This window comes from Trachurus trachurus, assembly GCF_905171665.1.
Source record: "Trachurus trachurus genome assembly, chromosome: 21".
NCBI lineage: Eukaryota > Metazoa > Chordata > Actinopteri > Carangiformes > Carangidae > Trachurus > Trachurus trachurus.
The window spans coordinates 21882527-21898354 of record NC_139899.1 but is presented as its reverse complement, the minus strand read 5'-3'; the positions used below and the strand labels follow the sequence as shown (position 1 = coordinate 21898354).

At 42.3% G+C, this 15828-nt stretch overlaps 2 protein-coding genes across 2 annotated transcripts in view; both read right to left on the bottom strand.

The window, feature by feature from the left end:
* il1rapl1a (interleukin 1 receptor accessory protein-like 1a) overlaps positions 1-8759 on the bottom strand; it is a gene marked incomplete at its 5' end in the record, with an annotated part of 151376 nt that extends 142617 nt beyond the window's left edge. Inside the window, one exon of the mRNA XM_083997326.1 lies at positions 8678-8759. Coding sequence (XP_083853452.1) covers positions 8678-8759 — 82 coding nt within the window. The remainder of the gene's footprint in view (positions 1-8677) is intronic.
* Positions 1-15828, bottom strand: part of dcbld2 (discoidin, CUB and LCCL domain containing 2) — a 298962-nt gene that overhangs the window by 37892 nt on the left and 245242 nt on the right. The window lies entirely within an intron of this gene.

Genomic DNA, 15828 nt, shown 5'->3' with positions numbered 1-15828 from the left:
TTACCAGGTAGATCACCACGGTGTATGACACATCAAAATACCTGCACCCATTGTCGTCCCGCACGCCCACCGGCGATGCGCCTTATTGTGAGTTGTCGTGTTTTATCACATTTGCTTCTCCCAGATTAGCACATCTCATCTGCTGCAGCTTTACTGCTTCCCCCCTGTCTGTATGTCTCATCCAGTAAATGCAAGAGGCGTCAAATTGATGGGCACACTCCATGACGCAACTGCCACATAAACACCTTCTCATTACACCGCTCACAAGGCCACCGGAGAGCTGAAGGGGATTTCTGGCTCACCAGAGACACTCACTGCACCTATACTTGATAAACTTTAAAGTCTGCACTGCGCTGGATCAATCAGTGGATCCTTCCTGAATTTAAAAAAAAGTCACGTGTATAAGTTGATGAAGAGACGGCATCAAACCACCTGGGACTTCATCTTGAATGAAGGTGAATAAAATACTTAAAGGGATAGTTCACCCTAGAATGATATTTCGCTCATTATTTACTCACCTCTTCCTGGTCCGTCCAAATCTCGCGTGATTCGCAGTAACCGCACTGACGCCGGCGCAAATCACGCGAGATTTGGACGGACCAGGAAGAGGAGCTTCGAGAAGCTTCCGCTACAAACAAGCTTAAAATATAGACTTATTTAATTTTTTTCGGGACAATTACGCAATTTGGGGCTTCAGCACAAGACGGACATTACATACGAGCATCATGGAGGTATTTGGATGTTTTTTTGTGTGTGTTTTTTTACGAAGAGCTCTGGTGTCCCTTTGCAACCGTTGCATTGAAATGCACTGCTACGCCAAGACCCCCTGTAACTCAGAGAAGGGACGGTGGACTCTGAAAATTCTTCCAGCCCTTAGTCAACATGAGGGTGAGTAGATAATGAGCGAAATATCATTCTAGGGTGAACTATCCCTTTAAACATTTTATTTTACATGTGCATATCTGTGACTATTTTTGTAAAACTGTACATACAACTACAGTATGTATTGTCATTATCAGTAAAATCACTGTTTGTTTGTTTTTTTAAATCATCATAGATAATAACATTACAGATATACACAGGAATAAATCTAATCAAATACGGAAATCAATGTCAGATGATTGATGCCAGAATTTTACTTCATAAAAAAAACTGATTGCTGATATAATCCATTTATCTTTTCAGCGTGTCTCGCTCCAGCGGTGTTCGACACTGCAGTGAGTTGTGGTGTGGCTTCTTGTTTTGTCTGAAAATAATACGTACCCCATAGTTTACATTCATCGCTGTGGCTCAGAGCCGGCTGCACGCTGGTAGTTTGGTTTTTGTAAGCAGGCCGAGACAACAGTTAAGGAGTCCCTGTCTGGTCTCATTAAAGTCTGTCTCTTTAAGGGCTGATCTCCAACAGAGAGACTGGAACGGGCTCGCTTCCCTCCGACTTGATTGGGCCAGGTTGGACTGAGATGGTGACAAGCGCCAAGTCTGATGGATGGACCTTGACAGCTTGTCCCTGTCAGAGACCTGTTCAGATTCCCTGCGAGTGAATCTCACACAGTCTCAGCGTGGCCTTGGTCAGTCCGCTGCACAATCCCAGAGAGGTGAGAGGACACACTGAGCAAGGCGCCAAGAGTTGAAAAAAACCCACAAAAAAACCTAATTTGCAGGAGCAGAGCATGAACTGCTCCGAGATGTGGGTCAAGCACAGCCGGTTCATCCATGCGACTACAGAGGAGTGCACACAAATATCAACAATCGCGACCCAACAACAACAACAACAACAACAGCAATCTAAACCAATTGATCCCCGGTCCTGCAGAGCTTGAGTCGTCATTAAAACCATGAGCAGTGCCAAGCGTGGTGCAAACAATGAGGGAATAAGAGACACATGCAGCCTCCGCACCTTTGGGAAACTCATTAGTCTGGGTAATACGGACCCAAGCAGACTCCACATTGAATAATTATAGGATTTCGGAGTGCTACAAACTCTGGGAATGCTGTCTGGACATCGGGAGGGAAAATCAATTGAATAGCTGCTTTATCCAGTGTCTCTTGAGACCTAATCAGGCCCTCATAGCTTGATCCCTCAACCATAACTATTCAAGGTTGTGGATACAAATTCCCAGCACTTCCAGCAGCTCTACAGAAACAATAGAGCATTCCCATCTGATACTGAACGCCCCACTAACAATTCATTAGAGCAGCGATCCAAACAAAAGTCTCTTCCTTTGTCTCCAACTTTCTTTTCCTTCCGTCGAGTTGAGTTTGGACCCAACAATAATAACAAACCTCCAGTAACTGACTAGCGGATGTGTGTTAGAGGCCAGAGGTGGTCATCTGAAGTTCATTTAATAGCAACCACCAGGGTCCAGCTGCTCCATCTCTTTCATCTCTCAGCACATGAAGACAAACGTCCAGAACCTTTGAACCGGAAAACAATCACCCACCAGGGACTTTATCAGTCAATTAATCTTCTTTACTACTACATTTCATCTTTAACACAGACACCTAACCTTCATTCTGTTCAATTTGTCAGAAACCATGAGTAGGAGGAAGTAGAAGAAAAAAGGGGATAGATGAATTATTTGGATTTGTGTGAATGGCACTATATCATTTAGTGAAATCAAAAAAGTAAAAAAAAAAGAAAGAAAAAATGGAAAACTCACAATGCCATAGGGTTGCGGTACCTCAGTGTATGTTTAGAGGAATAGATGTTAACAGTAATTTTACTCATTAAACTTGGTTTTCAAACAATTTACAATTTTAAATGTCCATTTCAAGATGCTAATTCTATTGTACACTGGATTTTTATAACCCACATTTGAAAAAAAAAACATATATCTATGTATGCATTTATTGTGTTTGTGTGTGTGTGTGCTGATTAAACAATCTAAATGTGTTCAAACATGTACAAGTCAGTGAAAAAGATGGTGATGTCATGTCCTAGATTATGAGCTCGTCTGATTTCGCAGACACCTCCATTTATAATCTTGCAGGTGGACAGAAGACAGAGGAGCCTTTCAAAGTGGTATTAAACAGCTAAACTACCCAGTGACACTACATCACCTTTGACCCCCACAGTTGGGGGGTGATATTGACTTTGCTGCTATCGATATTTGACTGAAGGACCCAGAGGACCCACTTGATTGATCTGATGTGCTGTCCTGGCTCAGATCCATATGGAAATCCTCCACGGACCAAAGCATAGAACCACTCAGGCGCTCACATGTGTGCATGTGTGTGTGAACATGGACAGTAATCACACACATGCACTCCAGTGACCACATACATCTGCATACAGTACACACTGAAACTCCTACTTCAACCATTGACACAACCAATTATACAAACACCTAGTGAGACACACACATACACACATGCAGTTAATTACACACTAACATAATAACCGAAGAGGAATCCAGTTAAAGTCTATTACATGTGTCTCTCATTGTCTTATTGTGCACCATTACCAGGAGGCAGAAAGCTCGTTATGACAGCTAAATGACCAGCATCATATACTGTAACTTAGTTGGGTGATAATAAGGCGATAGATTTTCACACTGCAAAATGAGTGACTCAATTGTATTGAATTGATTTTTTTTAAGTAGTACTAATGGCCTGATCAAAGTACAAAGTTGATTTCCCTGACAATGAATTTAGCCTCGAGTTGAACCTTTTAGTTTCACCGATTATTATCATTACTATCATTATTGTCACCATTTAGGTGGAACAACCGTCTTAAATCTTTTATCATAATTTGACATGAAGCGTCAATGTCCACAAAACCATACACTGTAAATAGTCTGTAGACAATTAAAGCAGCTTAACATTTAAACATGTCCAGACACCTGTAAGATATAACAACACAGACTACAGCAAAGTAGATATAAGCGCTCTCTTCCAGTCTTTTATTAGCATCTGGACGGTGAATGAACTTTTAAGAACTTTCGGGTGCTCAAATGTTCAGTTAGCAGCTAAAGCAGAGGGGATTTCACTGATCCACTGATCCACTGTGTTAAAGGAAAGGAGCCGTGGTAACAGTACTTAAAGGTGAGAGACGGAAAAGTAGAAGTTCGAGAGAAAAGAAAGAAAAAGGGGGGAAAAAATCCCCACATTTGAGGAGCTGGACCAAATCCTTGGGACAAGACCAACACTTTGTCCAGGGGACCTTGTCTAATCCTGTGACAATAATGTTTCCTCTGTCCTTGACTCATGTCTGTTCCCAGTTACTCTGGAGATTTGGAGCTAAACAGCGAATGCTTATATGATTCAACTGAGTTTGATGACACAATTTGAATTACATATACACAAAAGTGTTTAATTATATCAAAGACACAGTGAATAGAAGCACGTGTGGTCATGGCAACTGAAACTAAGACTAATAAACACAAAACTGTAAGAATGTTATGATTACTGTTCCATGTATGTATGAACAAAACCCATTACTTTAATAATTAAAAAGTGCTATAATTATATTCTTTTTATGTGTTTATAGAATAATACTTTTCCGTTATAACTTTATTCTTTGCTAAGTTGTGTGTGAGTTAAGTGTTGTTTTTACAATTGGTCTGAACAATAATTTGCAACACAGCAACACACCTAAATACACAGAGTTAAGTGAGCCAACAGCTCCAGCTCCAAACACTTCCTCCTGTTAAGAGGCCATTGATGCTGCACTGAATACAAGCAGCGACGGCCACAAAGGGCAGGAGGACGGAGGGATCAGTGGAAGGCCGCACATTCCTGGGGCTCAAGTAAAGAAACACAAGTCTGAAACCAGTGTAGCGGATAGTGGGCTTTAGGCTTACACAGCTGAGCAGCGAAGGCAGCTACTGTAGAGGAAACGGAGTGAGCGCAAACATCAGGAGCAGGAATACGAGGCCACCGACAGATTGCTGAGGGCACGACAGGAGACGGAGGAGAGGGCAGCGTCCAGTCTGTGTACGACCCTTGGATGTCTATGCAGCTGATGTGTCTAATCTACACACAGCAAAGCACCACACTAACCAGCATTTGTCCAATTACAGTATGGCAGCATCTGTAAAAACCTTTCCACCAACCAGTGGATAAAGCAGACAGAGACAAAACGTCAGACAAGGGTAATGTCTGTCTCATTTTGTCTCAGACTTCACCTCCATCTCCCTCTGAGGTGCCCGGAGCCCCCTCTCTGGAGTCAGGCAATAATTAATGTTTTAGCCGTGCAACCGTTGCCCCTTCACTTTCTGAAAATGGCTTCATGAGCCAGGGGAGTAATAGAGAGGCTAATTCACCCAGGATGACCGGCAGCACCTCTGCTCCTTGAATGTTTCGGTCCGTCTCGTTGCTCTGGTCTCCATCGCACGGTGATGAAAACACCAGCGTCTCAGGCTTGACCAGGCTGCCCAACATTTATATGCAAAAACTTAATGTTATTGTCGCTGGTGGATGGGGATCGTCTACTGGGCCATGAGACAGAGCTTTGATGTTAATGTGTGTCACAGCAAATGGCACAAGCAATTTGTCCATTCCACTTGTCATGAAACCATATTGTTCTCGGCTCATCTCTGTCAATGTGATGCATAATTCATATGTGACGACCGGCTATTCAGTTATCAAACACCCTACAGGTAGAATCCACAGAGTCGTCTACACACAGCATGAAAACGATCAGCTACACTTTGTCTTATATATCATACTCGCTCGGTACTAGCTCACTTCTTCCACTCAGTCATGTGAGAACAGCATTTATTTGTAAGGTGTGAAACACTCAAGTATTTTCAAGATGTTCAGGATGACTACACGCTCTATGTGCTTATAGTATGTGCCGTATGCTAATAGACCCACTAAAGACTAAGATTAAGCTACAGTGCATATCTGCAATTATTTCAATAATGTTATAATTAACCAAGTAAATGCTTCCTATTTTCAAAGTATAACTCTTTTCTATAACACTCTTCCTATTTCCCATCTACATAACTTCTAAAGTCAAGAGGCATTGAACAAACTACTTTTTTGTGTCCCTGGAAACACTCAAGTGGTTTCGAGACCTTTGCAGCACGTTTGTGTATTTGCAGGTGATGTGACGAAGCTGTTTTCTGAATTTGTGGCATGTTTGTGTATGTGTTGTATTTTCAGTTTAAGGGCCACCATAAACATTTGTTATTATGACACATTTTAGGTCTGTCATGTAACCGAATCTAACAAAACAGCCTGCTCACACTGGCACTGAAATAACTAACTTTCCAATGGAAACGCTTTTGTCAATAGACTCATTCTGCAGCCATAAAGTCAATTTGTGCAAATATCTTATATGAATTTCAACTTAAATGTGTGAATTTGCCACATTGGCCAAAGCTTTTCTGCTTTACCAGTGCTGACGTGCTGAAAGAACACGGAGCCAAAATGGAGGACGTAATCATAGTCTATTATCTCGACTGCACCACCCAGTTTTATTCAACTTCCACTGTCAGAATATTAACTCTCCACACACACACAAAAAAAACTGCTCGACAGAAGAAAAATGGTTTCACAGGCAGTTATGAGACGGGAGTAGAGGGGACAAATGCATCGTGTGAACTTATTGTGCCATCAACTTAGTGACAGTTAGAGGGCTTGTTAGTGTGGAGAGCCTTTTTCCCCCTTCAGTAAGTCTTTATTGGATGAAATGATGCAGTCCTGAGACGAAAATACTTGGGAGGGAATGAGCAGCTCAGTACAGAGAAAATATAAAACTGACTGACTAATGTTGATATGGCTGGCTAGCATGTTGGCCATTAGCCAAGTTGCCATTTAGCCCTGCAAATACATCAGCAAGCTTCTAAAACCACACACATGAAAGTTGCTGTGCCACTTGTAACCAGGCCTGTTTTCAAGTTTGTTTCCTGAGTATAAGAGTTTTTATTTGATAATAATAGTGATACACTTCATCCATCGACACCTACACAATAGAATATGAAACTAATTATAGCAGGTGTCTGCATGCTGCATCATTGACCATTATCTCTGCTGGTCGAGGCACATTGGTCTTTGATATGTTACCATTCTGCTCTTTTCTTTGCTTCCCTCAATAAAGAAAAACCTTTAGCTAAAGGTCAGTCCTTAAATCCTCAAGTCTTCATGTCTGCAGTACAAACATACCCAGACACACAGAAACATAAAGTAAAATAAATCCTAGCATGTTAGGGGAACACACACACACACACAAATGCATGTCTCTGTCTGCTTTGTACGTACAGCTCTTCCACAACCAAAGTGGGCTTGATTATATTTGATGACGCTGTAAAGAATAACTGGCAAACGTTTAATGTGCTGTCAAACCTTTCAAGACCTGCAATCCAGATAAAGTTGACAGGGCGAGCTGCTCTGCTTTGTGATTGGACTGTTATTGTCCATCAGATCAGAAGCACAAACACAAGGTCAATATTCATACTGACAGCTTCTGTTGTGTATCTGTATGCAGATGTTCACAAAAGATATCCTTTGACAGTGTCTTCGTGTAACCTTGATGTCATTTGGTCAAAGATTTCTATTTAAACTCATTCGATAGAAATCTCTTCTCCACCTGCATGTGGATTCATTTTAAAAGGTTTATTAAAGTTGTTGTAAAACTACAAATTTTAAGAATTATTTGTGAGCATCACTTTACAAGCTCAAAATCCTTTTGATCCAAACTGGCGCCCCTGGTGTACTAAGAAATTAACTTTGAAAAAAAAATGTCTTATGAAGCCTGGTGGATGATTTTCTTTGATTATAATAAAGAAAATACAATATAAATGTAAATTATGAGTTAACATAACAAATGAAAACAAATGCAAGTACATTTAACTAATTTGTGAGCACTAAATGGCGATATACATTTTCTGTAATGTCAGTCTCACAGTGTTTGAACGGCCTGCTTGAATTCCTCTGTATTCCTGTCATGAAAAGTTTCTACCTTCAATCTTTTTTGCTCTCCATTTTCTCTTTTGACCTTTGCATTCGTTCACAATTGATGTTCAATTTGCTGGCATTTAGAGCCAAAATGAGTTTCACATTAACCCTTTGTGAACCAGTCACTGAGAAAGTGGATCATTTGGTAGCTGTCACTCTCCCCAGATTGAGGCAGGTCTGGCTAATTCTAAGAAGTACATTGTATATCTTTTCATTAATTCAAATTCTCTTCACCTAAGACGCCGGCTACGCACGGCACTTATGGCTAAATTGCTCAGCGGTGCTTCTATTTTTCTGAGTCATTTTCACACACAAGTGGGGGAGAGCATACAGTATTTTTTTTTTTTGCAATAACCTGCCTATTATCAGTCTCAAAACATTTTTTTAAAGCATATACTGGATCACATGCACATCTTACTCAACACTGTTTGATTTTCTACCAGTTTAACATAATCCAAGAGTGACAATGACAGCAAAACATAGGTTCTAGGGTGATAAACATTAAGTGCCAACAGAAGTTCACAAAAATGATTAGATTGCTTCGGTAAAATTCACCAGAGGTCCCCAAATTAAATCGACAGCAACAACAACAACAGTGCCAGCCATTGATGGTTGGCAGCTCCCTTGGCGTGAATAGGAAAACCGAGGATCACATTGAAGTGTGTAGAAACAGACACCGACACGCGGCGGTATATATGAACGTACAGGAGACACATGCACAGGCTTCAGAGTGGAAGCCACACAGGAAGTGTGAAGATACAGTGCGTGAAAATACCTGAGCCCCTCTTAGAGACCACCTTCACACTCCTAGACAGCGTGATGTACAGCAGGATCAGAAGAGGGCTGGGAGGTCTCATCTTCCCCCCCTGTCCTCGCAGCCTGAAAAGATAAAGGAGAAGGAGGGAGAAAGGAGGAGGGAGGGAGAGAGAGAAGGAGAAAAAGAGCCATCAGTCACTGCTTGTACACGAGATCAAGTACCTCCTTGTTTCTACTAGACAAGAGTAAGTGTCAGTGGGGAGGGATATTCTGTCAGTCCAAACACTCCAGCAAGCAAGCGCATGCACACACTAGCGCACATTTTTGCACAGCACACCCCCACACACACATTCACTTGGACACTCACATCAACATAACAGTTTCCACATTCCCCTGGGGGATCTTTCTTGTAATGATTTTCTCTCATGATTGCAATTGAGACGAGTTATCATAGCGGGGGATATATTTCATGAGGAACCATTCCCTAAGATGCTGACAAATCAATAAAGAAATAATTACATGTGTAAGAAACACCACTTTTAATCGGCAGCTTCATTAAAAAAAAAAAGGGGGGGGGAAGGGGAGAGACCTTGAAGGGAATTTCAAATTATGACCCGGTGACTCGCGGAGACGTAGCAAATATCCCACCCATATCCCTTATCGACTCGTATATCAAATTAATTGATGGAGGTGACTCATTCTCTGCTCCTCATCTTCTCTGAGTAAATGACATAATCTAACATGTAGTAATTACCCCCTAATACGCAGCTCCTCAAATAGAGCCAGCGCCGCTGTAAAAATGTGATGTTAAATGAAAAAAAGATTAATCAGTATCCAATAAAGGAGACAACAATCAATCAAAGCAACTCACTGTTAACAGAGGCTTTGCACACAGAACAAGAATCAAATACTAAATTACAAATACAAAAACAGTGAAATTTGCCAAAAACAAAAAAAAGTTAAAATGTTGGATATGTTGAAGGAAAATTTCAGCATTTTGGACAACACGCTGGGTCTTCGGACTTTCTTCCCAACACTTGGACAAGAAGATCAATGTCTCTCACTCTCATGGAGTGTGATGCTACTGCAAGCAGCACTTTAGCTTAGCTTAGCATACACTGAATACGCAAGCTATTTTTTACGCCTCAATTTTGTTTAAATTAAAGAAAGGAGATATAACCATTTAACCATTAACAATTTTTTAGGAAGAAAAGTGCTCGTTAGCAGATTGTGTTACCTTTGGCCAGAGCCAGACTAACTGTTCTCCTCTCTGTTTCCAGTCTTGGTGCTAAGCGCTGCTGGCAGCAGCTTCACCGTTACCATACGTACTCTTTTTCTTCTTTCAGTCTGGTAGAGATCCATTTCATTGTGATGGAGGATTCACAGTCAAAGCTCTCAGTCTATAAGCTGCCAGTTTGGGTGGTTTGTACGTCTGAGAGGTACTAGACAAGCAGACACGGGTAATAGGAGGAAAGGAGCAGATTCACCAATGGTTTGGACCAGTGTTACTGTCAGTCAAACATATAAGAAAAGGGGGGGGCATAACACACTGCAAATTAACCCAATGAGCCAGAAAGAAGAAGATGGGACCGTGCAGGCCTTAGGAGACAGAAACCAAGAGAGCCAGAGCCAAGAGGGAGCCTGGAGTCTGCGGCGAGTCACGTGCACTCCAGATTAGCATAGCTAATGAAAGGAGCCTCTCTCAGTGTGTTTACACGACACTCACGAGGCCCGCTCTGAAAAGAAGCCTTTTTCTCCTGTTCAATCACATTCTACTTGGAAACAGCGTTCAGTCGATAAACACCGCTCTGCCAATAACGTTCTGGCAAATGCCGCAGATGAAGGATTGGCGCCTCTTTGTTCACCTAAAAAGGCATTTTAAAAACACTTGCTGATAATCTAAAACCTGGCGCTTTTAGCTGCAGTGGCAACCCCCTCATTCAGTTTATGACATAGTGCGCTCACACATCATCGCCAACCAGAAACACACTCGCTCATCCAAACGCTTTAAAAGGTCAATACCGATATTGGGAGCCCTCAGTCTCAATGACCGTGTTCCTCTTTAAACAAAAAACACATCCTACGCATTGTTTCCCCCTAGGATTTATTTTCAGCAGCAGCAGGATCAGAGAGAGTGGGAGGGGGAGGGTGGGGGGGGTATTGTGCTCCATTTCAAACCACTGCTCCTACAGCAGCAATAACACACACATTAATCGCCTATAACTGACTATAACAGGATCATGAGTTAGACTGACTTTATGAACAGTTTCATCATGTTGAGACGCAGCAAACATCGAGCTAAGTACTAGAAGACAGTAACATGGATGTACCAAGTTGTAATGAGTGAGGCATTAAGCGATGTACTGTAGGCGAGTACATGACATGAGTTGCTTTCAAGACGTCTAATCAGAGAGAAAGACACAGGGCAGACAGAGGTCAAGTTCATTTAATGGCGTTAAAAGCACACAGAAGCAAGCTAGACTGTATTTTCCCTTACATAGCTATTTACTAAAAGAAACACTAATGGACAACAGTTATACGTGTTGTTAAATAAAATCCCTCGACCTTGTCAGTCGTCTTTCTGTACCGGTCTACCCAGCAGACATGAAGTCAATATAACAACAGAGAGATGTTGGACTCATACTAATTCATTGCAAACCAGTTATCTACATGTATCAAGGACATGTCAGTGGTTCATCAGATCGTTTATAAAGTGTAAGTAAATGATAGATTAAATGTGCATTCACGCTGCACTCATACATAAAATGATTTAACATGCACTAATGGTGCGTGAGTGTGACGATACTGTAGATGTTTTATTATTATAGATAGAGAGTGAATCATTTATAAATGTGTTGATAAATCACACACCAATTAGCATCAACGTTAGAAGAATGTGTGTAGTCACGATAAAGTGTTAACGTTGCTATTTTATATACCTGCTGTCATCATTATTCTGCGTCAAATTAACTCTCCCCTCACATTGACGTTGACATTTTGCTACCTGAGGTAACAAACTACATTCAACCAAATATCAGTGTCTAACAATGTCGGTGGCCAGCTGCATGCCTGCAGGGGAACTCCAGATTTATAGTGTCCTAATATAAACTAATCAAATCACTCAAATTCAAGATTGTTTTATTTTGGGGGGTGGCCGGTGGGCCTGGGGTTTTTCTTTTTTTTTGGACACATATCACACTGTGTAGCTACAATATCCCTGTTTTCATTCTGCCCGTACACCTTTGTTCGGCTCTGCACTCCCTGACACTGCAGGCTGTCCAATAAAGGCAAAGTGCCAAAAAACAGATCATTTTCAAGCTGCTGACACAAGTTGATTTACTCAACGTAACGGTATGATTGGCAGCTTGTGTTTCTGTGGCGAGCAGGATGGAGCGCCGTACACCCTCTCTTCCTCTTCCTCTTCCTCCTCCGCCTCCTCCTCCTCCTCCCTCCGCCCCTCCAGTCACAGCCTGATTCAATACAACAATGTCAGCGACCCTCCTCTGTGTCCCAATCATGTCACGCCTTCACAAACTCAGTGGGCTTCGGTTCCTGCTAGCCATGACATCACCGGCCTGCCATCCTCACTCACAGAGGGGCATTGTGCACCCCCACACCCATCCAACGAACACCTCGTCTCCCGCTCACCTCACCTCGCCCCCTCCATCCCTCGAGGTCTCACCACACAAGACGCCCGGACTGTGACACACAAAAACACTCAACTTCTAAAGAGTTAAAACAAAAAAAGAAAAGCTACCAGGTCGGACAGACTCTAAAGAACAAACTGCCTGTTGATGGAAGAATTGGAGCAAAGTGTATAAGTCTATAAGTTCACTAAATCAGGCTTTTCAACTGCCTGGGTTTCAGTCTCGATAAAACATGTGGCTATTACGAATTTGCAGTGAGTAAGTGGAGAGTCAAGCTGTTTTTTTTTTTTTTTTTAAACTCTCCATTACTCCGGTTCCTTCCACTTCTTTTCATCATTTTGTCGTGCTCAAGCAGAGAGCTGTTGTATTTGGATAATCTACCAGTCACCTTTAAGCCCCCCTCCTCACCCACCAGTCCTCCTCCAAGGCCAGGCTGAGCAAACTAAGGGTCTTTTAAAGTTTATTATTAGTTGATTTAACTACCCAAGTCAAATTGTTCTTAGTGTAATTGACTTATCTAACACTCATCTTGGCCTTGTCTGATCAGATCTGATCACAACCAAGACAACAATAACCTCTACTTCAAGCTGATAAAAAAAAAGAAGATGGTCGACCATAAAAAGGAGAAACAAAGTCAAAGAGGGGTCTTGTTTTCTTATTGAAATATAACATTCTGGCTGTGCTCGTGTGATTAACCACAGCCAGGCTTTTTCTCCGAGGCGTCAGGAGCAGGTGTGTCTGAGGAGGCGCACACACACACACACAGAGGCATGGCGTGATACCCCACACTTCAGTGATGCATGAAGCTTGCACAGATCACAGGAGCACACATGCCATTTGCCTGCTGTTTTTTTTTTTTTTTAACCAGAAAACGAGGGGCACGGCCCAGTATACGTCCTGCTGACTCGGCCTGACAAAGGGGGGCGGAGGAATGAAGTGTCTGGTGCCATTGTTATGGGACTGTATCTCCCAGGATATGCTGTATCTCTTCCCTCCCCCCCCCCCTAATGTTTCCCAAATTCAATTATCACCTCACATTATTTGATGCAAGCAAACTCCCTCTGCTGCGTGCATGTGGTTTTTGTGTATCCATGTGTGTGTGCAGCGTTGGATTCTGTGTATTTTGTACTTTTTGTTTTGTTTTTTTATCCCTCGAGACGGCATGAGGTGCAGATTCACAAATTACAAGCAAAACCTAACCCCCAAAAACAATGGATTTGCTGCTGCTCTGTCGCTGTTGCGGTTGTGTGCGCCGTTGTGCCACCTTAAAACGAAAAAAAGAAAGCTACGCCATCTTGGCATAGCAAGCTGTGGATGATTGATCATGTTATTTAGGGATTTAATCCAATTTGAAGGCAGCCTGCATGTGCTGTGGTCTTAGGTAAAGCACATCTTCATAGCGTTTACTAGACATGGCTCTGTGCCCTGACAGAACCAGAGATATCTACAGAGGAAAATATGGATCTGGAAAAAAAAGGTTAATCTGAAACATGTCACTGTTTCACATTTCAAGGCAACATGCTATGTCGCTTTTGTTTTACTGTAATTAAATAATTGTCTGAAGTAAATGAGGCATACAGATGTGCATGTGTGAAATTCTATTTCTCTTAAGACTCATTTAATTTTCCTCACACACACTGTTGAGCGGATTAGAAATAGAAATGTATTTAGATGCATTTGACTGGACAGGGCAAGTCAGGACGGTGCATTCATCAAAGGATGAGGTTTGTTAAGACAAGTGCTGGAGGAGAGAGCACAAGTGTCTGTATCTCAACTGTCAACTGCTGAGTGGAGTGGAGGATGATGGGAGTTATAGTGAGGTCACAGAACTGGGCCACCACTGTACCGCTGCATGTACACAGTTGTAAATACAAGGAATGAAAATTTCTCTCACAGGGACATGACAAAAAGCCAGTAGTGGTTTTTTGATCAATATTGCATGAGTAATAACTGGTGAATATTAAATGAGAATTCGGCAGGTGGAAAAAAGAAAAAAAAGAAAAATTACTGCACAGCTAAATTCAGATTATAGCCCTGGTGTCAGGAGATGAGAATATGTATGTGCGATATGTGTATATACCATCCTCCATTCTATGAAATAATACATTATTTATGTGCTCAAGGAGCCAGCGAGTGTACAGAGTAACCTTTGAAGCTATCTTCTGAGAGACACATGAACTAAATGATAATCCTGGGCAGGTTCACGCCGGAGTCAAACACTGCAATTAGACAGACAGGAGGAATTATTCACAAGTGACAGTTCCTCTGCAGATGCAGCTCATTCACTCTCATCGTCTCATTCTTTCTCCATCTGAACCTTTACTGTAGCTATGTCGCTATCAAATGCGGCACCAATGTGCAAAAAGACCAGAGATACAGATAAAAAAAATAAGTGGTACAGTATAAACACCACTAGCAGACACACACACACACACATACACAAGTATATGAGTCATAGGTGTTTCTGTGTGTCACTGTGTCAAAGAGATTCATGCTGGGATTGCTAGTAAATGGCACCGCGCTGCAACTATGCTTACTGTATGTGTGCATCGCTTGTGTGTGTGTGTGTGTGTGTGTGTGTGTGTGTGTGTGTGTGTGTGTGTGTGTGTGTGTGTGTGTGTGTGTGTGTGTGTGTGTGTGTGTGCTCTGCTGTTTGCCAGATGTGTCACAGTGTGAGTCAGGTCCCATGAATATTATTCTGCAGCTATACAGCGAATCACTGCCTCAGAATGGAAAAAAAAAAAAACAAGAAAAAAAAAACATAAGTTTGGTGGTTGGTTGGCTGAGTGAGTGTTCGTTAAAACAAATTTGACCGCTTTTGACCATGGGCAGCCCTCGTTAATCTCCAGAGGCTGGCCATAGGTGGTTAGAGTTAACGAGCAAGGTGCGGTGAGCTATGCCCTGCCTCAGTCCCAACATGCACCTCTTCCCTGAGTGAGATTAATTACCGCGCGATTCTGAACCGATCCGCACTACTGTTGTTCTGCTAACCTCGAACACACACACACACACACACACACACACACAGAGAAAACTGTACATGCACTTAAAGAGCACATTCGAGCACATAAAACGCAACACTGTGTACATAATTAATTAGAAAGAGCTCGGAGGCAAACAGCAGCCATTTGCACATGATTGGTCAAGAGCGGAGCTGTGGCTTGTTGCGAGCGAGGGTCTGGGGTTCAGACACATTCCACCAGCAGTGAAGCATTTTCCTCCAGTTGTTGTTGAATGCTTTCAGCCATGTCCCCCGTGTCCCGGGCCCACTGTCAGCTGTCCAAGGATGACTGGCTGCAGAGACGCTCTCATGCTTCCAGTCAATGCTGCCTTTGATGGAGAGCAGGGACCAACACTCTCCTCACCCATTTAGTGTACACACCCCACTGGGGGCAGCCGGACCACAACTGACACAGAAGAGACTAAAAACACTGTCAAACACAGGCACAAGTCCACTCACACACTCTCTCACACACACACTCACACACACTCACTGACTGAGAGAGATATTCAGCTACACACT